The sequence below is a fragment of the Toxotes jaculatrix genome, chromosome 4, assembly GCF_017976425.1.
Source record: "Toxotes jaculatrix isolate fToxJac2 chromosome 4, fToxJac2.pri, whole genome shotgun sequence".
NCBI classification, from domain to species: domain Eukaryota; kingdom Metazoa; phylum Chordata; class Actinopteri; family Toxotidae; genus Toxotes; species Toxotes jaculatrix.
In genome coordinates this window covers 1190673-1218605 of record NC_054397.1, presented here as the reverse complement: position 1 = coordinate 1218605, position 27933 = coordinate 1190673, and the positions used below count along the sequence as shown (strand labels likewise).

The 27933-nt window shown below is 45.2% G+C and overlaps 1 protein-coding gene across 1 annotated transcript; it reads left to right on the top strand.

The window, feature by feature from the left end:
* The first annotated feature begins 637 nt into the window (after positions 1–637).
* ttbk1a (tau tubulin kinase 1a) lies at positions 638–26764 on the top strand. Its single transcript, XM_041036319.1, has 15 exons — positions 638–760; positions 1293–1440; positions 1612–1685; positions 2155–2295; positions 3573–3677; positions 7218–7283; positions 7481–7573; positions 8148–8273; positions 8371–8525; positions 8785–8995; positions 9079–9251; positions 9666–10006; positions 10294–10475; positions 23883–25327; positions 25445–26764. Exons 1-15 carry the CDS (start codon positions 653–655, stop codon positions 25851–25853), a joined length of 3777 nt encoding a protein of 1258 aa, XP_040892253.1. The 5' UTR covers positions 638–652; the 3' UTR covers positions 25854–26764.
* Positions 26765–27933: the final 1169 nt, after the last annotated feature.

Here is a 27933-nt window from a genome sequence, read left to right as displayed (position 1 = left end):
GATCAGTGTGAACATACGTGAAGTGGATTCCACAACATGTCAAACTGTTCCTTTAACTCTTAAAGCTTCTTCAGAGCAGATCAGTGTGAGTCCCATCAGACCGCTGTGGGCTCGCGCTGGGACGTGTTCCCGTGCCATGCTGATGGTTGTTAGTTCAGATGATCGGGTGAAGCCCAGCCTGTTCTGATCTCTGACGGTTCGCTCGTGTCGATGGCCGTCGGGCCGTCGCAGCATCGAACCTGCAGCTGCAGTCAGGACGAGAGCCGAGCGTCCGACTGCTTCCTCTGCAGACATGATATTTGCTCCAGTTACTGCAAATACCATCACACACCCCAAACCCAACGCCAGCTCCCCCCCACCCCCACCGGCCTGTAGCCTGATCCAGCTGAAGAATGGCTTCTAATGGCAGTCAGCCATCTCTAATGCCTGTTTATATACTGGACTGCTGCGACTGTCCCAGCACAGGGCTGTGGTTGGACTGGATGCTGCCCAGTGCCGAGATGAGATTTTTAAACCCCTGACTTTTCTGTCCTGCTTTCCCTCCTTCCTTCCTTCCTTCCTTTCTTGCTTCCTTTGCTCCCCTCCTCCCCCCTCCTCACAGATAAATGGCTCTTTTAAGCTGGGAGCTGCTCGTGTTCTGTCTGGCTGGCAGATGCAGTGCCTAGTCCCCAGCCCCCAGGACAACGCCAACATGAACGGGACGTCCGAGCAGGCCGACATCCTGCCGCCAAACTGCATGGTCAAAGACCGATGGAAAGTGGTGAGTCCGGTCACTTCGCTCATTCTGCTGTGAAGCTTTAAAACTTCTGAGTTCTACAGTTTCTTTTTCTTTTTTTTTAAATTCACTTTGACGAAACATCGTGTGATGGATTTTCTCTCTCTCACTCTTGATTTTCAATTGAATGAAATTTAAACAGAAAAGAAAGAAACCGGGTCCTAAGACCGATGGAGGATTTGGGAAATATGTGAAGAAAGTCATTTAAATTCCTTGTGACCGGGAGTTAAAGGGCTGATACGTATAAAAGTCACGGCCGTGGTCCTTTAAGTGTCCTCTGGTCTCTGAAGTAAGAAGTTACGTAATGCAGCTCCTGTCTCAGCCAATTAGATTGCAGCATGGAGCCTGCAGGCTGTTTGCACTTCACTGATCAATGAACTGTCTCCACTGAACCACCGAGGTTCAACACACACAGAGAGTTTCTTTAAATGGTTGAAATCTCAGTCTCGTAGATTCAGGCTAAAACCAGAAAGCAAACTAAACTGATCCCGAGTCTGTTCTGCGTCACGTGTCCCAGCTGAAGAAGATCGGTGGGGGCGGGTTCGGGGAGATCTACGAGGCCTTGGACCTGCTGACGCGGGAGAACGTGGCGCTGAAGGTGGAGTCGGCCCAGCAGCCCAAACAGGTGCTGAAGATGGAGGTAGCCGTGCTGAAGAAGCTGCAGGGTGAGAACGCCCACACCTTCAGACACCGTGTCACCTGTAAACACCGCTCAGGCTCAGCACACGCTGCGCAGAATGCTAACGAGCATGAGCTGGTTTCACTGAGCTGACAGTGATGTTTTTACAGTGCACCACATGTGAATGAACATCTGCACTTTTCTTGTTCTCCCTCAGGTAAAAACCACGTCTGTAAGTTTATCGGCTGCGGGAGAAACGACAAATTCAACTACGTGGTCATGCAGCTTCAGGTGAGTCACAGTGTGGACCGCTACAGACTGAAGGCTTTTATTGTGAAGGGTAACAACACAGAGGTGTGGAGGGAGACTGTCCATGACTGTGGCCTGTGTGCAGTTAGCAGATATTTACAGAACGTCAGGAACGTTACTGCTGAGAATCAGAGCTTTAAATTTAAATAGAAAGTCTTTTCCAAAAATGCGGCTCCCTCCTTTAAATCTGAGCAGTAACACGGTCAGGCCGAGCTCAGACTGCTGCAGAGGTTATCATTATAAATCAGTAAATCTTCACTCTGTGAAGTCCTGCATTCAAATTAGATTTTATATATAATTTAATTAAAGACATGGAAATATTTAACTGCAGCTTCAGACACAAAACTTTTGTGTGCATCCTGCAAACATATGTTTTTATTGGAGACTTACAGAAGTGGAACTAGAGGTTTGTGGATGCTGTAGCTGAGTGACCGTCGCTGTGTCGCTGCAGGGCCGTAACCTGGCTGACCTGCGGAGGAGTCAACCCAGAGGAACCTTCACCATGAGCACCACCCTGCGGCTCGGGAAGCAGATCCTGGAGTCCATCGAAGCCATCCACTCCGTGGGCTTCCTGCACCGAGACATCAAACCGGTACAATGAGAACGAGTCCTCTTGGCGGGGTTGTCTTTTCTGTAGAGGGCCCGTCGGAGTGTTGTAGCCTTAGGTGCAAAACTGAGGGCAAAATGAAAGGTCGGAGGGCAGTGGAAGGCTCATCAGCCTTATAGCTGTGGGTGTGACTCAGACGTGTATCCACATTTAACTTTTAAATCTAAAAGAAAAAAAAAATCATCCAGGGCTGAAGATGGTCGGCAGCATTTCTGGTATTAATTTGATCCAAGTGGACGAAAGTTTTCCTTCATTTTCAGATTTATAACGGGAGCCTGTGAAAGATTCCTGCCTGGAATCATTTATGCAGGGTTTTAAATTCATTCCCAGTTTTTAACCTCAGTTCTAAACATGAAAACAAGCCGATAACAGCGAGGACAGAAGAGGATGCTGAGAGGATTTTGGAGCACGGTGCTGAACAAGATTTGCATATTAATGAGCTGAGCTGGAACAAAAGCTGGAGGACAAACGCTGATGAGTGTGGAGGATCAGGAAGGTCAGGGTGAGGAATGAAAACCTGCCGCCTCCCTGCTCCTCCTCCCTGCTCCTCCTCCCCGCTCCTCCTCCCCGCTCCACCTTCCCGCTCCACCTCCCCGCTCCGCCTCAGCTCCGCTGCCACGGTGGTTATTAATAAGATCCAGTCCACGAACAGCATCAGATCAGTCTTTAGTCCGGTTCAGGTTTCAGTGCAGACAGTGGAGGAGGTTTGGTTTCATCAAATCCAAACTTTATTTATAAACTGTCACATTGTACACACACAGATTGACTTCAGTCTCCTCTAATGAAGCTCAGGTTTCGTGTCCACAGACTCTTCAGTAGAGATTCTCTCCTGTGGTGAAACTCACACGTTTTTATTTCATTCATTCATTTTTTAACCAGCTGACATGTGATCGTGCCGATGGTAAAGTTTTACCGCGGCTGTGCCATTAATCAGCCAGACGAGCGAGTGATTCGTAGCAGCTCCTTCATCCTCTTCCTCACACAGCAGGCATCTGCTTCATCATCCGTCTGACAGGACTGATGCTGCACGCTGACAAACCATCAGCTGTTTACGCTTTGTGTTACTGTCTCTGCACGATGAACACAGAGACAGCAGAGAGATAAAACTGGGTTTCTCCCCATCACTTATCGCATCACGTTATGAAGACAGGACGAACACGGAGACAGAGACAGCCACTGTCTCCGTGTTCGTCTGTTTAAAGACAGACTGAAAAACTTTCTGTAAGTTTACTGTTTGTTTCTGTGTCGTTTTGTTTCTTCAGTCAAACTTTGCGATGGGCCGGCTTCCCTCCACCTTCAGGAAGTGTTACATGCTGGACTTCGGTCTGGCGCGGCAGTACACCAACACCACCGGAGAGGTCCGACCGGTAAGAACCTTTATCGACACCGGCGTCGTGTCTGTCGCTGTCCCTCAGTTTGTGTCACTGAATCAGACTGAAGTGTGATGAATGAAATGATCTTTGCTCAGAGTTTATTTACTGGCTGGATCCGGAGCGGATGATCCTAACATTCAAAAGTGTGGTCAAATTGTTTTCATTCGTATGGAAGAACATTCCTGCTTTCATCAGAATGATGTTAAATATGAAGAACAGTGGGCTTCCATACGCAACACGTAGTGTTTCCTCTGTTTCCGCGTGGGTTCAGCTCCGTGAAGCTGCTTTCAAAGAAAAATAACAAAGTGAATAATAAAGGCTGAAGTGAATCAGGGTGTGTTTGCTGCATTGCAGCACATTAGTTCAATAGATCAGCGTAGACTGTGAGTCTGTGCTGTTCCTCCTGTCTGTTAAAGGCCTGGAGTTCTGAGCAGTGTGTGTGTCAGTGATCAATAACAGATCAGAGGCATTGATCACATGTTTGATATATAACAGGACACATCACAAAGCAGGAGTTTAACAGATCCTGGTGCTGAATTATGGGATTTTCTTCACTGAAAGGTCTGAATAGAAAAGGCTTTTATTGTGAAAAGTCTGAAATCGTTCCAGGTCTTGTGATTGGTCTGCTGCTCGCCTCTCTCTTTTCATTTCTCATTTATTTTCTGTCTCTCCATCAGACTGAACTCTGAGCTATTTTTAGACCAGTGAGTACGTGAGCTGCTTCCATTTACTGTCCAACTCCTCCTCCATCTTTCCTGTCTCCCTCCTCCTCCTCTTCCTCACCTCCTCTTCTCTCTCTCCTGTCCTCTTCCTTCCCCTCTCCTCTCCTCCCCTCCCTCCCTCTCTCTCTCTCCCCTCCCTCCCTCCTGCAGTGTTGCGTTGCCTCTGTTGCAGCAGTGAGATGAATATTTGATGCTCTTATGATGCGTCAGTGGGCGAGAGACCTTAGCCTCCCAGCCTTTTCTCTCTCTCTATTTCCTGTCCTCCACCCATCCTCCATTGTTTCCCAGTGTCTCTCTCTCATTCTCTCTCTCTCTCTGTCTCTGCCTCTAAAGCTGAGTCAGCTTCAGTCGAATGATGTGAGAGGATGCCCTCCCCCCCGACTCTTCATCCTGCTGCCTCTCCTCCTCCTCTCCTTCCTCTCCCTCATCCCTCCATCATCTCTCTCTGATCAAACAGGAAGTCATCGCTGATTAACACACACGTTTCCATCCAAATGAAAATTCAAATTAAAACTTTAAATTAGAAACTAGCTAACAGTTTGAATTTCTCAGAAATTAGGTTTCGTCCATCACTGTTTCGTACGGGTCTAAAAACTACAATCCCCATGAGCCTCAGCTGCAGAAGAAGCAGGTCAGACACATGAATCAGAGAAGCGGTTGATTGTCATGTTGAGCCACAGCTGCTGAGCTCAGACTCCACATGATGCTCAGTGTTGGTGTGAAACAGCAGCTTCAGTCCAGCTGATCCAGGGTCAGCTCTCTGCCTCTGCTGTTAGCGTGCAGCTGCTCTGACGATGAATAAATCATCTGGATGGAATAAATAGCTCTGTCTCTCTGTCTCTCTGTCTCTGATGCTGGGACTGGGACTCTGAGGGCGCTCCCTCCAACGCTGCGTGTCCGTTTGAACACGCCGATCACTCGCTGTGCTCTGACTCTGAGTCAGAGTCCCGTGGGAGAACAGCAGCTCTCAGATTAATCTCAGGTTTATGAGAAAAATACGGACTGAGTTCTGTTTGTTTTCTCATTTTTTTAAAACATTTTGTTCAAAGAACTAAAAGTAAATGCAAAAACAAAATATTTATAGAATTATAGAACCTCACTATAAAAAAAATCAAATCTCATGTTTCTGACTTTTGTGTTAAACGTGTAAAATCAGCCTCCCAGGTGAGTCCTCGTCTGACTGAACCCAGGTTGGATGAATGAGCCCTCTGACATCAGTTAGCTGAGTTTCATGATGTCCACTCGGTATTGATCACCTGTCATTGCTTCTTTGATCAGTGATTTATGTCCTGTGATGTTTGTGTTGACTTTGTTTTTATCTCCATCTTTTTACGTTTCCGTGTTGTTTTTATGTTTTTTTTTCTTACAGTTCCTTTGGACTTATGATTTTGACGTGCATGCCTCCCGTTTCTCCATCGTCTCCATGGTTACCCGGGGATTGTGAGTGGTTTCTATAGCGACAGACGGGTCACAGTCGCATCACCAGCCGACCACCAAAGGGAAACCTGAAAAATCTAAAAACCTGACTGCTCCAGTGTTCAGTTCTCAGAAGATCCGCACAAACCGCTGTGTTAGTTTAACAGAATTAACTCTAGTTCGTAAATAAATGGCTGTTTTGTGCCGAAAACACGGCGACGCTGATCATAGGAAAAGTTTCCCTCATTGATCTCATCGATCTGAGGAGAGTCCTCATCATTCAGGTCTTTTCTCTCACTCAGTCACGGACTCTCAGGTCAGAATCATTCGTGTTTTTCAGTCGTGTCTGAGCTCGTCCTCTGTCTCGGCTCTGATTGTCAGGTTTCCTCTCCGGACGCTGTGAACTCGTTTTCACTCGTCCTGGGTTTATTTCGCGTCGTGTCAGGTGTTAGAACAGAGGCTGCTGTGTTTTCTGAGACAGGTCAGGTACCCAGGAGAAAACTAGAAATCTGTGTGTGTGAGTGGTTCATACATGAGGCTCAGTGTTGTCATGTGATTCAGTGCTCATACTATTCAGAATATTTTTAACACTAAGCCCGTTTTCACATGTGTGACAGGTTAAACCCATCTCACGCTGCAGTGAAAGCAGCTGAGGCTGCAGCAGAAAACTTTCATCAACGCATTCGTTTTTAAATAAAACGTTTTGACCCCTGTGTGTTCCCGTACATGCCCCCCCCTCCGTGCTGTGGACTCAGGCTGTGTAGATGCAGTGTGACCCTCTGCTCATGTTTCTGTTTCTGTCATTATTTGGTTATTTTGCTCATTATGTTTCAGTTCTGTTCAGTGAAGTCCAGTAAAAGTTTCTCTCTGGGCTGAAATCCAAAGGTTTGGGCTGTAAAGTCAGAAAGTAAATTAGTTTGATGTTTTCTCTCGATCAGAGAATCGTTATGCGACAGTGCCGCTGTGAGCCAGTTTATTTTCCCGCTGCAACAAGTAAACAAAAAGCCACACACCTGATGTGGCTTCTAAAGGCTGAGTCAAAATTTAAAAGAAGTTCTTCCGTTCCATAAGACCGCGGTGACAGGTGTGTGTCAGCTGCTGCAGCAGCAGGTGGGACAGACGCCAACAAGCCGAGAACCTGATGTGTTTTTCAGCACACAGGTGTAACAGCAAACATGAGGCGAGCACAGAGGACAGCACAACGAAAGATCCGGGTATCACAGGAAAACCTTTCAGTTAGCAGCTGGCTCCTCTTCCTCTCTGTTTAATGCCCACATTTGCAAGATGTTGTGGTAAAATGGACGTAAATTAGGATTTAGCTCAAACAAATGTTTATGAGTTGGAGCAGCAGGATGTAGCTCAGAAACTCTCTAACTTTGCTTTGTCTTGTGCTCAGCCGAGGACGGTGGCAGGTTTCAGAGGGACGGTCCGCTACGCTTCAGTCAACGCTCATAAAAACAGGGTCAGTGCTGCATTTTTAACTTTCACATATATATGAATGTTTAAATGAACGGATCTCAAAATGAAGTCAGACGCACTGTTATAATAATCAGTGGATCAGAAAGTGGAGAACTTGTCAGTCAACTTTCCCTGTAAACATGAAATCTGAAGCTCACTCCAGTGATTTTCTTATAATGTGCTTTTGTTGTGTTCCTGCAGGAAATGGGTCGCCATGACGACCTGTGGTCATTGTTTTACATGTTGGTGGAGTTCGCTGTTGGACAGCTGCCGTGGCGAAAGATCAAAGATAAGGTTGGACAGTTTTTAACACTTTAAGCTTCAGTAGTAATTTTCCATACGAAGAAATGGATCAGATGATGCTCGGTGTAATGTGACAGGTCCGACTGAAGCTGTGGAGCCTCAGAGAATCCCTCCACCTCTGCAGCACCACGGGGCTTTTTAGCGTTTGGTTCGTGGCTCATGTTCTCTGGTTCAGGTCTCAGTGTTTCCAGCAGCAGCTGTTTCCTGACAAACCTTCTGCCCAGACAGACTCAGTCAGAGCAGCTGGTGAACACAGTGAAGCATTTAGCAGCTAAAGAGCCAGATAGTTCCCTCAGGAGCTGTAGAGACCTAAAACAGAGAGGGAATACTGGACTCATCAGGTGGACACAGACGATGAGGATGTTGCTCTGTGTCTTGCTGCGTGGTCTCCAGGTTGTTAGAAAATCAAATAATGCAGGTACAGTAATTTATTTTACAGCATCACCGCCTCCTGAGCCACTGCAGTCAGACACAAACTGAGCCGCGTTGATTGTCCGTTGGGTTTAGACCCGTTTACCTGATGAGCTTCACCTGGTCTAAAGTGATCTTTGGTGCTTTTCTCCAGGAACAAGTCGGTCAGATCAAAGAGCGCTTTGAACATCGGATGCTGCTCAAACACATGCCTGCCGAGTTTAATACCTTCCTGGAGCATGTCCAGAGCCTGGACTACTACACCAAACCAGACTACCAGGTAAAGTGATGTGGCCTGTCTGCAGGACGTCTCTGCCTCAGTCCCAACATCTGGACGTTACTTCAGTTTAACGAGTCCGCGTGGTTCTTTTGTCCAGCTGCTGATGTCGGTGTTCGAGAACAGCATGAAGGAGCGAATCATCACCGAGAACGAGCCTTTCGACTGGGAGAAGGGAGGAAGTGATGTCACGCTGTCGACCAGTGCCTCTACCCAACCACAGCACAACACCCGACCCACTGCCGCCATGGTGGGGTAAGAACTAAAAACGCTCTGAGACTGAGCCTACAACAAGCAAAAACTGTACCCGGTTCAAATTTGGCTGCCGCCCCCTCTGAGGTAGTCACCTGTACACCGCTCTGCCACACGTGGATCACTGTTCGGTAAAAGATCTCCAGCACTGGGTCAGAACGGTGCCTCTTCAGCTTGAATGTCACTGTGGGAATTCACAGAATATGAAGGACATAATAATAAATCTTAATAAAATAATAAATCGTATGCTGTCTGTCCACAGAGCCATCGTGACGCCGGTTCCTGGAGATCTTCAGCGGGAGAACACCGACGACGTTCTGCAGGATGAACATCTCAGTGATCAGGAGAACGCCCCTCCGGCCCCGCCCAGTCGACCCCCCGGGGAGACGGGCGTCCAGCACGCCGGAGAGCCGGGAGAGGCCTGGGAGGACACTGACTTCAACCGCAACAGACTCAGGATCAGCCTGAACAAGGTTTGAACTGAGCAGAAATTAATGAAAGTGTTTAAAATGCTGCTGTGTGGGACCCTTAAACATCACTTCCTGTCTTTCCTCAGGGGGCTCAGGAGGAGGAGCCAGGCCGGGCTGTATGTCCGGTGTCGCCGGTTCGAGGCGGAGCCCCAGAGTCACCGACAGGTCAGGGTCGGTCTTTACGGTACCGCCGGGTCAACAGCCCCGAATCTGACCGCTTGTCTGCTGCCGAGGGCCGAGCCGACGCCTACGGACAGAGGTGACGGACAGAGGAGCTTTCAGAGCTGGAGACGCTGTTTCACTTTATTTATTAGATTTTCTTTCTGAAAACACAAGTTTAAATGTGCAAAAGACATTTTTCCCTGTGGAAAATGATTTGACAGCATGAAACTGAGATGAACAGCTGCCGTGTGTGTTATGCTCTTTTATTGAAGGCTCTGGATGACACAGGTTGTATAGATGGACGATAAACGATAAGGAGACTTCAGGACTTATGACTTGAAGTTTCCACTGAAGGCTTGAGACTTTATTTGGACTGGTCTTGCCTGACCTTAGATCTGATGTGGCTTTGGACAAACAGCTGTTGAAGTGACCTGACAGACCTCACTGTCTCCAGCAAATTGTCGAGTTACTGTTGAGTCACTGTCTCTACATGTCTGTCTGTGTCCTCCAGGTCTAGGATGGACATGCTCGGCTCTCCGTCTCGTCACGTCTACTCCTCCCAGCCAGCCCAGATGCTGTCGGTCGACCCCGGTTGCCGCGGCGATCGTCAGGTCAGCGGCCGACAGGAGGTGTCGGTGGCGTCCGTGGACCAGGAGGCGCACAGCAACGCCTTCATACGCTCCGTCCCGTTGGCCGAGGAGGAGGACTTCGACAGCAAAGAGTGGGTAATCATCGACAAAGAGACGGAGTTACGAGACTTCCAACCAACCACATCAGGGACGACTGATGAGGAGCCGGAGGAGCTCCGCCCCCTGGAGGAGCAGGAGGAGAGGAGGAGGCTCAGAACCGGAGGTAGGAGCAGAGACTGAGAGCTGAAACCAAAACCTCACGGTGTGACGTTCGGTGAAGCTCTGACCTTCTCTTATTTAATCGTTTCTGTTACATTCCTACAGTGTTTAAAATTTGGACAGGTGATAGTTGTTCTCATGACTGTTGCTCATGTGACTACAGACTTCTTCTAACATTAGCATTGACATCAAACTCCTCAGAGCTGCATTCGTTTATGTAAACCACTAAATGTGAAATTCCAGAGCCTGAATGGAGACTTCGACGGCGGCTAACGCATTGTTTTCCTGCAGGGGCGGAGCTGGTGGTTCGTCCAAAGACTCACACCAGGGAGGGCAGTCGAGGGATGCTAACGCTAACGGAGGAGGAGGCGTCGAGGAGGAGTGGCGGGAGCCCCGCCCAGTCGCCCTGTCACTCGCTGCCGTCAGGACGCCCCCGCCGGAGGGAGTCGGAGCCCATTGGACCTCAGAGACCGGTAAGAGAAGCAGCCAGCCAATCAGAGGAGAGCTGAGCTCCCTGATGGCATGTCGGTGGACAGATGAGCGGAGCGGACGGCTCCTGTACGGATTCATCGCCGTGCAGCAGCTTCTCCGCCTCACTTATCCGTCTGCCAACATGCAGCTTACAGGACAGATCCAGCATGATCGGAGGTTCTGCTCATTCCCAGTTCCTCCTTTGTCAGTATCGATGATTTTACAGAGTTTAACTTCACTTAAGGATTAAAGAGAGCAGCAGAAGGCTGAAGTTAAAACTCCAGAGTGGGGATAAATCAGGGTGAAGAAGTGGCCTCGATTAAGACTCTGCAGCTTTAAGCTGTGTTCACACTGCCGTTTGATTGGCCCAGAAGTAAAGGGACCGCCTCCACTTTGATTGTGTACTACACTTTTTTTTGAGAATAATTTTGTTCACAAAAGTAATCTGACCCTTTCAGAAGCATCAGTGCTCAGTATTCTCCAAATAAAATTCAACATAAAACCAACAAATGGATGATTTAAATATCTAAGTTGTAGGCAGGTAGATACACCTGGACAGGTCAGCCTCTCACCACCTTTGATCGCTTGGTACACAGTTAATTGATTCAGACAAAACATCTGCCGGTCCCGTCAGAGGTAGTGAGCAAAACATCTGGACTCATGCTGGAAGTGTCCTCTACAGATGTCACAGTGATGACAGGCAGGCAGACTCCTGCAGGAGTTTGTCTCACAGGTTTACGGCAGCACCGTCCTGCAGCTGAACACCCGTCACATGCAGTCGTTCCGTTCACCTACGAGCAGCCGAACGATCTCTGACAGAGCTGAACAGAAACTCGGGCTTAACTCAGAAACTCGGGCTTAACTCAGAAAGCCTTTCCCCTCTTCAGTAACTCGTTACTGGATGAAATGATCAGCAGCCCTGATACAAAGACCACGACCACATCGCAGATTCATAGGAACCAAATTTTTGCTGAAGACATTTGGATTCGTTTCGTTGCGTTAGTGTGACCGAGCCTTTGTAGCATCCAAACTTTGGATTCCTGGACATGAGTTCAGTTCAGACTCGTGTCCAGGTCCTGCTGTCATATCGTCTCAGCTCTGTCTTAGTGGAAAGTTTGAGCTCTGAATAGTTTTAACTGTCAGACTGAAGTAAAGCGACGAGTGGTTAGGGTTCGATGGTTCGATGGTTTGATGGTTCGATTCTTCCACGACTGCCTGTCACACAGAAACACCCGTTTGTTCCGTTCAGCTGTGTGAACGATGCTGCCATCTTTTCCTTGTCATTGGAGCTGAGTTTAAATCTTTTCCATTTCTTTGGTTTTTCCCATGACTTTTGCTTTGGACCATCATTTAATTCTGAGGGAGTGAATGGAGACAGCTGCAGCTGTAGAGGCTGGAGTCCCGTACGACTCAGCCTGCAGCCGTGATCTTTACATGTCAGGATGCTGATGATGTTTTCATCCTCTGTTGTTCTGCTGTGTTTTCTCGTGTTAGAGTCAAAGTGACACTGTTTCACCACCTGGTTTTACACTGAACACACACACACACACACACTTTTATTGATACTGTGACTGAGTCCATGTTTGATGTCTGTCGATGGACGGATGTAAAAAAGAAACAGCCCAGTGTCCCAGGAATTAACGTCCACGACGAATTGGCACAGATTGCTCGGCGTTCAGTGTGTGGATGTCTGGCAGTGGATGTGGGTGTGCTGAGTCACAAAGCTCAACTTTACTCAGCGTAACCATAACTGTAGTTTATTTTCCACAACCATGATCTTCCCACAGTGTAGCTGTCGTGCAGATGTTGTAGAGTTTAAAAAAACACTCTGGCTCTGCGGACGCTCAGCGTAATCCATCCTTATCACACAGTCCATTGGGATCTTGATTTGTAGTCCTGGGTCGGAGCTGTGATGGAAAGTTGAAAACACAAACTGGCCAGGTGACAGTTTTCTTAGTGACTTTGCAGGTGGGTGGAAGACAGCCTGGAGTGAACACACCTTTACTTAACACCTGCCTGCATTGGGGTTTTTTTTTTCACTCTAAAAGTTAAAATAAACGTCATAAACCCCTGAGTGCTAAAATGGCCGATCAGTTCTGTGACGGCTCTTCAGTAAAGACGAGTTTGGAGAAGCTCATCGTTGTGAGTTTGTGTTGACTCTGTCAGAGAGGTGGGTTCAGCCTGATGGTCACTCTGAGGCCGTAGTCTGTTGCTGGGCAGATTTCCTGCTCAGCGTCTTTCAGCCCGGCTCGGCTCTCTGTGCAGAAGCAGTTGCTTTTGGCAAATTTCAGTTTGTACATTAAATTCTTACTTAGTTCATGTTTGACACAGTTTTATGAGACTGGTTAAATGACTGGCAGCGATAAATGACAGCAGGAAGGGAAGGTGTCAGAGGTCATGGCAAAATATTTCCCGACACGTGAAACCTTTTCTGTTTCTTCATGTTCAGCCACTGTCTTCAGTTTGGTGATAAAATGATGCTTGAAAGTTCACTTTTTTATTGTGAATCCAGTGATCTGCGTCTCGGTGTTCAGACTGGACTGAACACTGAGACACAGGTTTATCATTTTTAGTTTGTCGAGACGTCACCAGACGATTCTGTCAGCTGGAGATAATTAATCCCGTCGGTCGGCCAGAACACAAAACGAGCTCCTGCTGGTTCACTGTGCTCCGTGTGCTTCTTCGCTAAAAAGAAACTCTGGTCTCTGTTTATAGACATAATAACAAAAACTAAAAACCACTGAGATGTTCATGTTTGTGTTGGGAACTTTACATTAACATTAAAACTGTGTTCTGACCGTCTGGTTTAAACATGAGAGTCGTGACGTCCGACTGAAAACCAGAACCCTGGTGTTCTGTCACGAACACACATGAATTCACTCAGGCTGCAGTCGCACTCTCACGAATGTACGACTCGTCTTATATCAGCTCTTACAACAAGCTGCATCTACACAGGAACGACAGAAACATCTGTCCAGATGCTCAACCATCATTCAACACATTCAGATCACGTGGACACAACTGACAATGACACCAACACAACAACAAGGTGCCTCTGAGAATATGAAACATGTACGTCTGCGTTTAGGTGAGAAGACTCAGAAAACTAAAAAAAGACCAAGCGTTAATAATTTAATAAAGAGGCCGCAAAGTCCCAAAGACAATGTTTTTTTTTTCTTAAAATAAAATGCTGTGTGCACAAGATAAAAATAAAAAAAATCTTACCTTTCAGGACTTCTCGGCCTCCGTAAATGAAATATGAATTTAAGACGGAAAGAAAAGAGAGTTCATGGTAAAACTGACAGCTGTAAATATTAAAACAATATTTGTTTCTAAAGTCTGAACAAATCAGACTGTTTTAACAGCAAATATTCAGCAGTTCATTTAGAGCTAAATGATAAAAAGTTGTGATTAACAGACCAGCTTATAAAACAAATAAAACATTATCCAAGTCAATCTGTGCTATGGAGGAGCAAACCTGACTAATTAGGGAAAAACATGTGGCATTAATAAAAATATAAAACTGAAAATGTCATTCACTGTTATTACTAACAGTAAAAAGTGCTGCTGACGTGGAGGCAGTGCATCCTGATGAGTCGCACCAGTAGTGGAGGAAAGCTCATGGAGTTTTTACTGTCTGGAGGGTTCATCCTGAGGGGAACAGGAACAGAGAGGGGATCAGGATATTTCATGGCACTACATTTTTGTTTTTATTTTTCTGTGTACTCCTTGTGGTGGAGAAAATTTTGTCCTGATGGTGACACTAGAGAACAGGTTGTGGGGGGGTTTAGGATTTAACCTCCGGGGAGTCTGAATATGCTCCTCTGGTTGGTTTCTTGGAAAATGAATGTGGAATCACTGAATTTCACATTGATTTTAAGATTTACATTTAATTTTCCCTCAGCAGGATTTTTCTTCACGGGTGTAATTTATTGATTATATTTTCTAATTTCTTAATTTTTTTTTTTATCCATTGATGCCTTTTAGTTCAGTTCTACATTTATGTGACCATTTGATTTATTCATGCCCTCATTTCTTTATTTACTGATAAGTCAGGTTTGGTCCTCCATACTTGGCGGCTGCTGTTTACAAGCTGGATGTTATTCCATCATCATTGATATTTCCCTTTATCTGCAGTGTAACGTCTTATCGTTTACGGCCTTGTCGGTGCTGAAACGTGTGCACGAAACCTTCTGTAGCGATACCTTAGCGAGCTCTGCTTCCATTTATTTCCGTGCCGATTTTCACCGCTAGACTCAGAGCGAGCTCTCCGCCGCCAGCCATCGAGGACTGCCATTCTCTTTTTTACTCCTCTCCAATTCTCCCCCCCCCCCTCCACATAACTACTGATGCCTTTGCCCCCGACCTATCGCTTTAAAAGTACACAGTATGTCGAGTTTGACTCACCTGAGGAGACAGAGAAAAGAGCGAGGGTGCCATTGGGACAACACAAGAAGAAATAAAGTGATGTTTCGGGGTAAGCACAGTTTAGGAATAGTCCTTTACCTCTGTTCTTTCACTCAGTTTCTGTTCCTCCTCTTCCTTTTCCTTCTGTTCAGACATTTTCCTCCCTTCTTTTCCTCCGTTGTGTGTCTGTGTTTTGTGTGCTTGATGACTCCATCTCTCTTTTGTGTTCCCTGTTTCTTTTTGCATCTCCAATGGTAAATTTTTCCTTCAGAAACCAGAAGCTCAAACTGTCAGCTGTCCAGGCTCAGACTGTTGTAGAGTAGTGAGCTACAGTATGTGCAGTGCTCGTGCTGGTGACTTTGTGCTTCTCTGTGGGGGAAAGTATTCTCATCGCTATTTTTCCAGCTAGAGGGATGCTAGTCTGACACAGCTAACAAGATTTTCATAGCTTCTATCTAGCATGTGATAGCTGTAATGTGATAGACAGACTGCCAGATTTACACCAACACTCCCTCAGCTTCCCTCCCCAGGCTCCACCCCTCATGACCTTTGACCAATCAGCTGCAGGCTTTAGATGTGCGAGAGCACCAATTAGCTCTCTCCTGTCTAACGTCTGATCGGGGAGGGGAAGGAGACGAGGGCAGGAAGTGAAATCAGAGTGTTGGGATGTAGCCGTAGGAAAACATAGCATTTATTTTTGCAAAGAGTGTGTTTCCGTTTATTAACCTTCCCTCCGTCCTTCTCTCTGATTGGTCTGTTTGCAGTTGGAGGAGGAAAGGCACCAGCCGCGGCCCAATCAGCTGAGGAGGCTGGCCTCCTACGTCTTCTCCTCCTCCACCCTGGAGACGGAGCAGTACCCCCACGGAGGAGGCAGCTTCATTCAGAGGAGCCGCTCGGCCGAGAGCAGCCCCGCCCACGCCAACATGGCCGGCAGCTCGGGCCGGCGGCGGCACGCCGGCACCCTGCCGACGCCCGGCAGCCCGCGGCTCAGACACTCGGTCCTGAACATGCCGAGGGTGCAGCTGCAGCAGATGTTAGCCAAGCTCATGAACAAGAACAACAGCTGAGAGGACTGAGAGACGGACTCAGAACACACGTACATGTGAAATACACTGACACGCACACATGACACATATACACACACACGCACACATATACAGGGACAAACATAACACACACACACACGTGCAGGGTTGGTTTCTGTGGCCCAGAGCAGAATGAAAATGATTTGATCCTCAGTAAAATGTCCATTGTCCACAACAAGAGTCCGGGACAGTCGGTAAATAAAGATGGACTCCACATAAAACCTAAAATCATTTGTAAACCTTAATGTCTTTAATTTAAAAATCTCAGCAGTGAGCTGGGAGGACACACTGGGATCTGTGGACACCAGTAAACTGTTAATACATCAAATAACAAAAATCAAACAAATACTTGTTTTCAAAGTCGTAATTTGCTGGTTGTGTTTACTCGAGGCCAGCTCTGCAGATACAAACACAAACAAATACACAAACAGACACAGTGAACACACTGAGAGCCAGATAATGACCACACACCTTAGTTAAACACACTAAGCCATATTACTGGCACACGGCAGCACCGCTGTGCTGGTAAGAGTTTCTCACACACACACACACACACACACACGTAGCTCTACCAACTGCTTTTCCAGCAGAGGAACAGAAGAAGAGGATGAAAGTGCTGACGACAGGAAATATTTTCCATGCAATAAACTCTGAAAGCCTCTCTGCAGACCTGATTTGCACACGCCACACACCTGGCAAACAGCTGGAAATAATGTGAAACTGAATATTTCCTCCCTGTTTCTGTGAAGAGGAAGAAGAAAGTGAAACGGAGTGGGGCTGCTAACAGACTGTTAAGCTTTACTTTATCTGTGCATTTATTTTTCCTGCTTTTCCTGCTGAAGTGAAGGAGCAATCGTCGAGGAATGCAGGTCGTCCCGGCGATCGAGTTTTTGCACCGCGGTTTCGGAATCGTTCTCCTCCCTCCGATCATCACCCCCCTCCCCCCCACCGAGCAATACACCGACACCGCTTCACGATGCGTCTCCACCGACTCAGAGCCGGTGATCCGCACGTCTCGCTCTGACCCTGGCTTCATTAAATGTGTGTGAAGAGAGAAGTGTGAGTTTTCTCTGTGTAAAGGTTTTTCTGAAGGCGTGATAACTGATCGATCCCTTTGATCGCCAATCACAGCCTTTAGGACAAAAACCGTTGCTGCGTCTCTGGGCGGAAGTACGGTGGCCCTGAAGTGCAAAAGTTTCACCAAAAAAAAAATGAAACAAAAAAGAAAACACAGCAGCGTTTTAGAAAAAACAAATTACACAATGACATTTCATAACAACGAAATAAAACCCCATGACTTTTCACCGGAATGTCAGTGTAGAAGAAAACAACACAATATTAGTTTCATATAAATGTTTCATAAAGATGTTAAAACCTACATAAACATTATGACTAGACAGAAAACAAACTGACAAAGTAGACTACACAACATTTAACCCTAAGAAATGAATTCAACAAAGACATGGTTTTGCTAAACAAGCTAAAAACAAAAAAAAAAAAACAAAAAAAAAAAACCAAGATAAAACCTCAAAATTCACAACTTCTGACAAATGTTTGCTGAATGGAGCAGTTGTTTATTTCAGTTAAATAATTCACTGGAAAGTTCACATTTTAAAATGAATTTTATGAAATGACCATGAGCCTGTTTAATAATTCAATTAATAGATTTTTTTTTTGTGCTTCTTTTTCAAAAAGTCAAATTTTTACGATTGCTTGTTTGCAGATAAAAGCGGAGCTCTAAGTGTGTAGGGAGGCGAACATCGTACAGAGTTATAGTGTAGTTATGTTAAAAACAACCTTTCTTTCCTCGTGTCCGTCGCGATCTCCTGCTGAAGCAGCTGTGGTTCGTACCGATTGTTTTAGGACCTTTATCTAGAGATTATGGCTTAATTGGTTCATGAGTTTAGCAAGATGGTTGCTGACCAGTCCAACCAGTCTTGGATTATTCCTCTAGCGCCACCATGAGGTTCACCTTTGTGGTTTCGAGTGAAATATTTTAGCAGTTCCTCTGGGAAACAACACCACAATGCTGGCGTTAGCATTTAGCCTCCTTTAGCCTGTTATCCTGAGATCAGGATTTAATGATCAGGCTATCTGTAGATATCAAAAACAGTTTGGTATTGATCAGGAGTTACACGTGTCGTTATCATGATAACAGGCTTCTGCGTTTCCTGTTAAGTCCACTGTATCATGAGCCTATTTGTGTCAGTGGAGACAAAAAGGGAAAGTGACAGAGGAGAAAGGAAGGAGGCCGACACATCGTGTTGCTGTCACAGACACTTTATTGTCTCGGCATAATGAAATAATGAAGTCGTAATCTCAACATAACAAGCTCAGAAACTCTCTGAGGAACCACAGGCAGTCGGAGCTGCAGCAGGTTGTTTTCATGGCGTTTTACTGTCGTTCCTGCATCGCTCCATGTTTGGGTGTCGTGTTTGAGTTAAATTCAGGTCTTCCAGAGGACAAGGTTGATCCTGTTTCATAAGCATTGTCAGCTAAAAAATGCAGTTAATAAGATTAGTTTCATGTTGTTGTTTTGTTGGTGGAGATGCTGTAATAATCGTCGAAGGTCGGTCCGATGGTGGATTCAGGCTGTTGTTGGTCTGGGTTTGTTAAAGGCTGCATGAGTCATCTTTTGCTCCTTTGGTCATTCGTCCATCCCGTAAATGGCAGTGAGCGTGAAAAGATAAACTCCGAGCTTCGTTGTGTGTTTAGATCCTTTTTGCTGTCGTACTGAGGTTTTCCTGGTTCTGGCATCTTGTCATGTGTCTGGATCACAGTCTTACTTCCATCGTGCTTCCTCCTCCATCACTTTACTGTTGCACTTTATCACAGAGGCAAGCAGAGAAGCGGGATCAGACCGAGCCGAGGGTCTCATTATATGGATGCAAAACACAGATGCAATAATGTGGGATGTTATAGCAAAAAAAAGAGACTTCTTTAAATGATCATTCTGGTGGTTAGTGTTTTTTTTTTAATCATTTTCAAATCATATTATCAGTTTTTAGATTTTATTTCTTCCATGAAGCCTTTGGTTTCTTTGAGAATCAACCTGCAGAGACTTGAAACGTCCTTAAACTCATCAGCACCATCAGTTTGAAAACCACCAGAAAACACAATGATAACGAAGATGTGAAAAAGTTAGCTGTGATGGATGATCTGCCGGTCAAGTGAAACGGAAACAGCGGCTGCGTGGACGGAAGAAAATCAGACTGATCTGAGATTTTTATCAAATGTGATGTGAAAAGTGCTTAATGGGATAAACGGAAACCACCACTATCATCACGTAATGGCTCCGGCGGAGCAGAGCGAGGGATGATGATCATCACTTTCTCCGTCTCACAAGTAATGAAACAGAATTACTGCACAGTCAGCACCAGTTGTATTGTAAGGAAAAGCATAGTAAATGTAGCCAGAGTCTGTGTCAGTGTTGTGTTGACCCTTGAAAACAAGCTGGACATTTCTGTGTCACTTGTTGGTTTTAGTCAAATCAGCAAACATCTTACATCCAGTGACCAAGCTGTGAAAATCTGGATTTTATGGTTTTGGGTTTGTGCGTCAGAAAAAGTGATTTTAGTGTCGTAGGCTTTGACATTTCCAGGGACATCTTAACTTTGATCCAGGAACAAGAGAAAGAAAAGAGTTCTTTCCTGAGCTGGAGTGTGAATTAGTTTCAGTTCCCTCGCGACATATACAATTTACCACCACAAACGCTGGTGTGGAAGAATCGTTCCACGCTCAGCAGCTGTTTTCACTGTCTGTTTAGTGTCTGTGCACTTCTGAATATCACCGTTTTTAGTCCATTTGGAAACAACAAGAAAATGAAAAAACAAAAACAAACAGCAAAACAAACACGAGCGAGTATTTTTAACTGAAACTGAGTCGATCGGTTTGAGAAGATTTGTCACGTTCAGCCTCTCTCATCATGTTGAAACAAACAAGCAAAAGGTCGGTTTGTATTTTGACATTTTCCCCAGCACAACAGTCTGTCTCCCTTTGAGTGAGAGGTTTCGTCTTTAAGAAGCAAGACAAAAATGAGTTCTTGCTCCGTCCTGGAGGCTTTCAGTAGAAACATGTCTTTTAATGGTTGAGTGTTGAGTTGTAAAACCATGCTTAATAATTTGAACGCTGCTAACGTCAGACCAAAGCAGCTGTGTGTGGTCCGCTGCTTTGAGTCCGAGCTGTGTCTCCTCAACATGTTCGAAAAACGCTTTCCAAAATCTTGCTCCATGAGACGAGCTAGGACGGCCATTTGTGTGCAATGAAAGCCAAACTGTTGATTTCTAAATGTGTTAAAGGGCTACATTAACTAAATATGCACCACTGCTGTTTCATTAAGCTTCTGTTTGAGGCGTTAACGTTCGCTCAGCCTGAGCAGGAGGTGTCTGTCGGCGGACGCTGAGGCTCGTTACGGCCTCAGTCTGATGGCGACACAGCCTGAGTTTGTTTTCATGCTGCTTCACGCTGCGTTCAGGACATCCCGCCCCTTTTATATTTAGCATAGCATTAGAGTACAACCACTCAGAGAATGTATGATGTGGATTAGCTGCTAACTCTGAACTTTATTTTGCACACCTGCAAAAATGATTCACTTACCGTACAAGATTGTCACTGATACATGTTTAGTCCTGTGTCACCATGAGTGCAGTGCAGTGCCACATTCAGCTAAAACAGGTGGTAGGAAGCTGTCAGTGTGCTCATTCTGCTGAGGACACGCTGAGTAAAAAAAAAAAAAAAAACTACGATCTGCAGCATTAATGACGGTTTGCCGTAACAAAGACTGTTTACCGACTGTCGCCACTCTTTGCATGAGATCTACTGTTTGTACGACGCGCACCTGTGACTGTCAGACGACTAAAAACAGCACTGTACTGTAATTACAACACAAACAGTGAATATACACCTCTGACTGAAAAACGTCTGTGATCTTTTTGTAAATATTTCACACCGTTCCAAGAGGGGATACTCACGGATCAGAGCTGTCGAGTCCGTAGCTGACTTTAAAACGACAGGAAGCGGAGTCTTTTTTAGTCCACAGTCTCTCATCACGTCTTTTATTCTGCTGTGCTGATGTCAACTTTTACATTTAGTGTTTTGTTTATTAGTGGAGGAGATCACGATGCATGATGCTATTACAACATCGTAGACTTCTCCTAATACAAGAGTCCAGTGGCTGTTGGAGGCGACAGTTGTAGGTGGATGACGTGTTTTTCTTTGAAGAAACGTTTGCGTCTCATTTGTGCTGTTTTGGACATAATTCCCATCAGCCATGATAAGATTTGATCAGCAGCTTCATCACAGAGGTTCAGTGCTGCACCATCAATCCGTGCTGGAATTAAAACCAGTGAAACCATTGAAAAGGCATCAGTGCATTTAACTTCAGTCATACATTATGGTTCACAGGAGTTAAAGCCAAAACAACAGAAATAAGACCCAGACCTTCAAACCTTTACATGTGTAGCGCTTATAAGGCTGGCAGCACACTCCAAACAAAATGTGCTCTCAAAGGCTTTTCCATGGCTTCTCAGTGTGGTGCTGTGAGCATGTTTTTATAATGACTCTGACGATTCATTCAATGAACTGCACAATTTCAACAAATGAACATTTTGCCAAAATACGGCACTTGCTAACAGGCCTGTGTGGCCGTGAGAAAACGCAGAACTTCATTTTGTTTGGAGTGTTGTGCTAGCTGAACTGCTACTACTCGTGTTGTTCAAACTGAAAAATATACTGTATATGTTCGTTTGATTTAAGCCAGAAGATATTAAACCTGCGATTGCAATTTGTAAAGTGATTTTCAGAAAATCCCAAAACCCGTTGATTAGAAATTCCTGATATGTAGAAGTGCAGTATTTAAATGTGATGGGGAAGAGTAGCTGCTCTGCTCTGTGGTCAAACCAGAAGTCAGGCCCCAGAAAAATCGACATTTTGAAGGTTTTTATTGACAGCAAAAATTATGTTTACATCTCCTTAACAATACTGCAAATCTGAAACCTTTATGTCTTTAGATGTTCGTCCCTACAGTAGGCGAGTGAGAATTTACCTTTTTTCAGTCTGCTACAAAACATTTACCTCATGAATCTCACAACAGAATTAAATACAATACAAAAGTATTACGTTCCTCCCCCCAACATACATTTTACTGCATATTTGATATGTGAATGCTGAACTTTATAAAATAACAGGGTGAAATTGTACAGATAAGGTACAGACATTGTGTCTTTAGAGGTGAACACTCGTGTCCATGTTTTGTTTAGACTGTATGTCACATTCACTAGTTTGTTAATCAGATTGGAATGGATCTCATCTATCAAAGCTGCCACATTAAATCACTTGTGTCACTAGTAGTTGATCCTCAGAGGAACATTTGGACATTTTAAGGAATCTTTGTAGTCTTATAGTCCGAAATGGGTTGTTTTCCCCAAACAAGATGGACATCAGTGTCCAGGCCAGAGTCAGGTCCGGGATGTGTTTAACTTAGCTTAGCACAAAGACTGGAGGCGGGGGAAACTACTACCTCAGCTCCCACCTTTACACACGTCTTATTATTATTATTTCTAAGACAACAGGTTTAGTTGATGGTAGAGCAAGAACAAAGCTTCGACCAACAACCTCACTGTGGGTTCAGGACTTGCTGTTGCACCCAGCGGTTTCTGTTCAACAGATAGCTGAAATGCTAAGTGCTGCTAGTCTCACCACAACGTCTCATTTTTAACTTTCTAGTTCAAATTGTTCAAAAAACAACACTCAACCTGGGATTCGGACAGCTTTACATTTGTTGGAAGGTTGATTTTATTTTAATGTTAGCTTTAATTGAGCTAGGTTAGTATTTTTAACCTGTCTCCGCTAAGTCAGGCTAAGCTATGCTAAACGCCTCCTGGACCTTTGTACTTTCAGACGTTCTCATCTGACTGTGTGGACGACCAAAAAGCGAGATCATTTCATAAAATGCCTGAATGTTCCTTCCAAAGTTTTTGCAATAAAAGAGTGTCTGTAATCGAGGTAAAGACGATTGAAGAGCTCACAGTGTTAGTTCAGTGTGATGATCCGTGAGTGTCTTTCACGTGTATTATACATGTAAGCTGTTTTTTTCTATCACTATATGATTGTACAGTACTGCTTGTATAATTTACAGGTAAAGCATGTATTTTAAACTTTTTGTAAATCCAAATAATTGTGTACATATATACAGAAATGTAGAAAGTAATTAGGTTTGCAGTTAATCTCTAATAGCATGATAATTAGCGGGGTTTAGTATGTATGTACAGACTGTATGTTAAATCTTTATGAAGGGAAACACTTGAAAATCACCTGATATCAGACTGCGTGCTGTCTAAGGATAAACTCTGCAATGCATTTTTTTGTGCCTTTTATATCAATGTATGTAATCTAGACAATCTTGAAAAGCTTGTGTACAACCAAAATGACATTAAAATGGTTTTGGGGGCAAATATGTAATTTCCTGTGGTCTTTCTTACTGGGAGAGAGACCGTTAGCAAAAGTGGCTGAGGTGCGCTACACATTAGCTTCTTCTAAAAGATTAATGTACATTCTTTTTTTTTTCTGTCGTAGCACAATTACTATCACCATGATTTAAAAAATGGTGGTACTGACATTGGTGAGGAAGAAAGAGAAGTTTATTGTTATTGTTTAACAATATATTTCCTTTTTTTGTTTTTTGTTTGTCTGTTTGTTTTTGTTTTTTTATATGGACACAATATATGAATTCCACCCCTCTTATAGTTTCTTTGGTCATACATGTTGATAGTCTAAAAGCTGATAACGAATGCTAGTCCTTGTGTTCATGCACTGGTATCAGTAAACTCCTTCCATGTTGATGTTATTGTTCAGAATTCGGTGCTGTTTTGTTTTAAGTTGATTTATTGGTAATATAAAGTGTTGTTTAATTGTTTCCAGGTGTTGTCGCCCACGGAGCAGAGCACCCCGTTGCCGCCCTCCCCAGACTACCGGACAAAGGGCCAGGGTGACGAGAAGGAACATTTCCACATCCTTCCTCAGCTCCAGGCTAAGAGGGCTGACTTCCTTACCGTCATGTTGACTGGTACCTTGCCTCAGCGCCGGAGCTTTGCCACGCCAGACGAAGAAGTCCCAGAGCCCCTTGGGCCAAAGGATGACGACGTCACGAAGAGTGAGTCAAACAGTGAGGCCAGTCAGAAAAGTACCGAACGTAGCCAGGAAGCTGCACCTTCCACACTCATGGCTGAGGACCAGAGGGCACAGCGGGAGCATGCCTCAGCCGCTGATGCAGACCCTGACCTGGAGGACGCATCCAAAACCCTTGTCCTCTTCTCACCTGGAGACACTCGCAAGTCTCCATCCGGTGGTGATCATGGGCTAGAGGCTGAACTGGCAACACCGTCTGCCCTCACTTCCCGTAATGACCGCCTCCTGGTCGCGGAGGCAGTTCAGCCTGAACCTTCTGAGACTGGCCGTCTGTCCCCGGCTCTCAGGTCAGACCTGAGGCCGTCCACTCCCATCGCTCCAGCATCACCTCCCTTCACCAAAGTTGAGCGCACTTTCATCCACATTGCAGAGACATCACACCTCAATGTCATGTCTTCCAATGGACACTCTGCCAAGGACAGTGACCGGGAAGTCTTTGCTATCATGAAGGAATCACCTGTAGAAGATGACACGCGTGAGCACGGCAGAGCTCCAGTGACAGAAGAGACTCCAGAGGTACTAGACCAAACTGCACCAGTTGACAAACACCCCAAAACTGAGAATGGTCCATCAACTGTCCTGGCTCAGTCTTTGGAGCCTGTCCTGGAAGCAATGTCACCAGTTCATGAATTTAAAGATCTGTCACAGGAACAGCCATTATCCAGTGACGAAGCTGCAAAACTTAAGACAACTGGAGAAGAACTGCCAGCTGCCATAAAGCCCAGAATCCGAAGCCGAATCCCTGTACTCATTTCTGAAGAGGACTCAGGCTCAGAGCAGTCCTCATCCCTCTCAGCTCGGGCTCGGATTCAGCAGCGGGCCAGGCAGCTGGACTTGGCCCGACTGTTGGTCCAGAAGCAACAGGGTCGCTGGATGAGGAGGAGGATGTTGTCTGGGACGTCATCATCATTGTCCTCTGGGGATGATGAACGTCGGAGGGCTTCTGAAACCCTATCCACCACCGGCTCAGAGGAGGACACGCATACCTCAGACGAGTCCAGGAGGAGCTCCCGCCTCAAACCAACTGAAGAGCAAGGTTCTAAGGAGTGCAGGAGCAGGATCCCCAGGCCCGTCACCCCCATAAAGAGGCCTTCAGGGGGACTTGCTGCTGCTGCTCCTTCTCCTCTCTCCTTGCCAGACTCCAGCACCACCAAAGGAGCACCATCCTTCGCAAACGGGTATGATTCTGTTTCATCCTTTTAGTTTTTTAGAGCTTAAATTTTGAAGCAGTTTGATTAAATATTTTTTATAAAATTTAAGGAAATAACACATTCAATTCACTCTTCTGTTCACAGGAATCAGAAAATAGGACTTAGCACTCTCAACACCCAACGGAAATCCAAACCTGTCTCTCCCAGGTCCTCCTCATCATGTCCCCGTCCCTCTGGCCCTGCCCCATCTGGCAGCCCTCGAATGCCCCTGCGAGTCCTGTTTGGTACCCGACGCAGCCTTAGCTCCACCCACTGCAGAACTGACAGCCCCTCCCCTCAAAGAGTATGTCCGTCCCGGCAGCCCCTCTCAGTCCGAGCCCCAACCGTCCCCATGCTACCACCCAGGACTACAACAACCATGAGACGCAGCGCCTCCCAGGAAGCCACCGCCCAGTCCTGCTCTGGCACCATGCCCACCAGGACCAGGCCAAAGCCAGGTGGTGTGAGTAAGGGGAAACCGAATGCCAGGGAGAAGGTGGTGCCCGCTAGATAATACAAAGAGACTCATCGCTGAGACATGTTTGTGTATAATCAGTCTTCGGACAAGCTACGCCTCAAAGGTTTTCCATATTAGACTATGACCTCCTTCAGTTCATTTAATATGGACTTCTTATTTTTTCCAAGGACAGCTTACTGAACTATCTTCATGGGCTTCCAGTAATCCTGACTGACTGTCGTGCAGGAGCATTGCTGCCATGGTGCTATGGATACGTCTGCTGCTCCCAGGTCAATCCCTGATTTAACTGGTTCCTGGAGCTGAGGATCATGGCCTCCAACAAGTCCAGTTTCAGAGACTCACCTCTCACAGTCCTCCCTGCTTGTCCACAGCTATACTACTCCTCTATTGACAGTACCCTGCTTGGTTCACATTGCATGGTGAAGTATATCACAAATACATTGAGTCTGTAGAGGGAAAACAAGATGTACAAAAATCTGTATCTCAAAATTATTTGATATAGTTCTCCCCTTTCTATTGGCCAAAAAAATAAGATCAAATTGGACTGGTTTGAATGCCCGAACTATGTTAATATGGTAAGAGATTCCTAACTATATCCTGTACTCGTTATAGTCTTGGATAAAGAGAAGAGTTGGATGTGAACACAAGATAAATCGCTCAGCTGCTCGCCTCCTCCTCATGGTGTGACAATGGGCATGCTTTAATCATTCTATTTTCTGGGTGTTTTTATTTTGTTTATGCTCTGAATTGTATATAATAGAATCATTTCCCATAAAGACATCTTTATTTTTATCTTGCCAAGCGAAGTGTAAATTTGAAGTCCTTAACCTTCTGTTCCAAAGTGTTGGCACTATGCCTGTTTTTTACGCATGAGAAAAACAGGGTTAACCATGAGAGGAAGTTATACCTGCTTGGATTCTGCTGACAGTGCAAAGATCTGCTGCTTGTTGGAGCCCATGTTGTGTTTGTAAGGGGTCGATGGGCACTGAGCTGTGAAGTAAAGTCTTGATCGTGTGGAAGGGCGTCTTGTCATTATTTTCTCACCGGTTTCCCGTAAACCCAAGGACATGATCTGGGTCCAGGCTTTCCACGAAGCCTCGGGTCTAGATCAGGTCAGTGTTGACAGGCCTTGTGCCTGTCCAAGGGAATGACACAGGCCGTATTTTTAATCAACACTCAACCAAAAGCACATATGGAATGTAACAAGGTACAGTTTGGTTGAAGTACTTGTACTTTACTTGAGTATTTTCATTTAATGCTGCTTGATTCTTCTGCTCCACAGCCACAGGCCTTATCTTCCCTTTTTTATGTCAAAAAAAAAAAAAAACATGAGGCCAAAGAAAAACCTTTTCCACCATAACTTTGGTTCAGTGTCTCTTAACCTCAGTCTGACTTGGTTGTAAAATTGAAAGAGTTGTCTTTGAAATGAGCCCAGAGATACAACTATGATCAAAGGTGTTGAAGAACAGTAACCTTCTTACTTTGGGTATATTATTTTCAGGATTGTTCAAAAAACAGAGGCAACTGGTAACAGGTTAATCATCTCACAACCCCTTAAATCTGACCCCTTGATTGGTAACCACTGCACTGAACTAATTGTATATAATGCAGGTAAACTGGCTCCATCTTGAGCAGCTAAAACTCTACAAAGCTGCTTACACATTGACTTTTACTTGTCATTGAGGTTTTTTTTACATTCTGATATTATTACTTCTTCTTTGGTAAAGGATCTGAATACTTCTCCCACCACTGGATTTTAAAATATTGAATCAAAGTAAATTCAGTGATTTTGCTTTTTATTTTTTATTTTATTTTTTATTTTTGACACGATCAACAGATAGGGACCTGTTAATGTCAAAGTGAAAAGAGACTTCTACGGCGTGGTCAAATTAAGTTTCAGTGTGCATTAAATATAACACTTTAAATAATGTGTCTGCATAAAAAAATAAGGTTTTAAAAGGAGAAATTCAACATGTTATACACGTGGATACTGTGTCATGTACATGACTGTAGTTAGTGCTAATGAGTCTTAACACCAGTAAATATGAAGTGAATGTAAGCTGTGTGGGTGCGGGTAAAGGTGGTTCTGTGTGATGGACTCCAAAGATAAACCAGC

What these genes read in the sequence shown, in the direction of transcription:
- ttbk1a (XM_041036319.1), top strand. Translation starts at nt 653, where the DNA reads ATGCAGTGCCTAGTCCCCAGCCCCCAGGACAACGCCAACATGAACGGG. An exon ending in ACGTGGTCATGCAGCTTCAG is followed by an intron (nt 1,686 to 2,154) that starts GTGAGTCACAGT and finishes GTGTCGCTGCAG; the next exon opens with GGCCGTAACCTGGCTGACCT. An exon ending in GAGGAGGCTCAGAACCGGAG is followed by an intron (nt 10,007 to 10,293) that starts GTAGGAGCAGAG and finishes GTTTTCCTGCAG; the next exon opens with GGGCGGAGCTGGTGGTTCGT.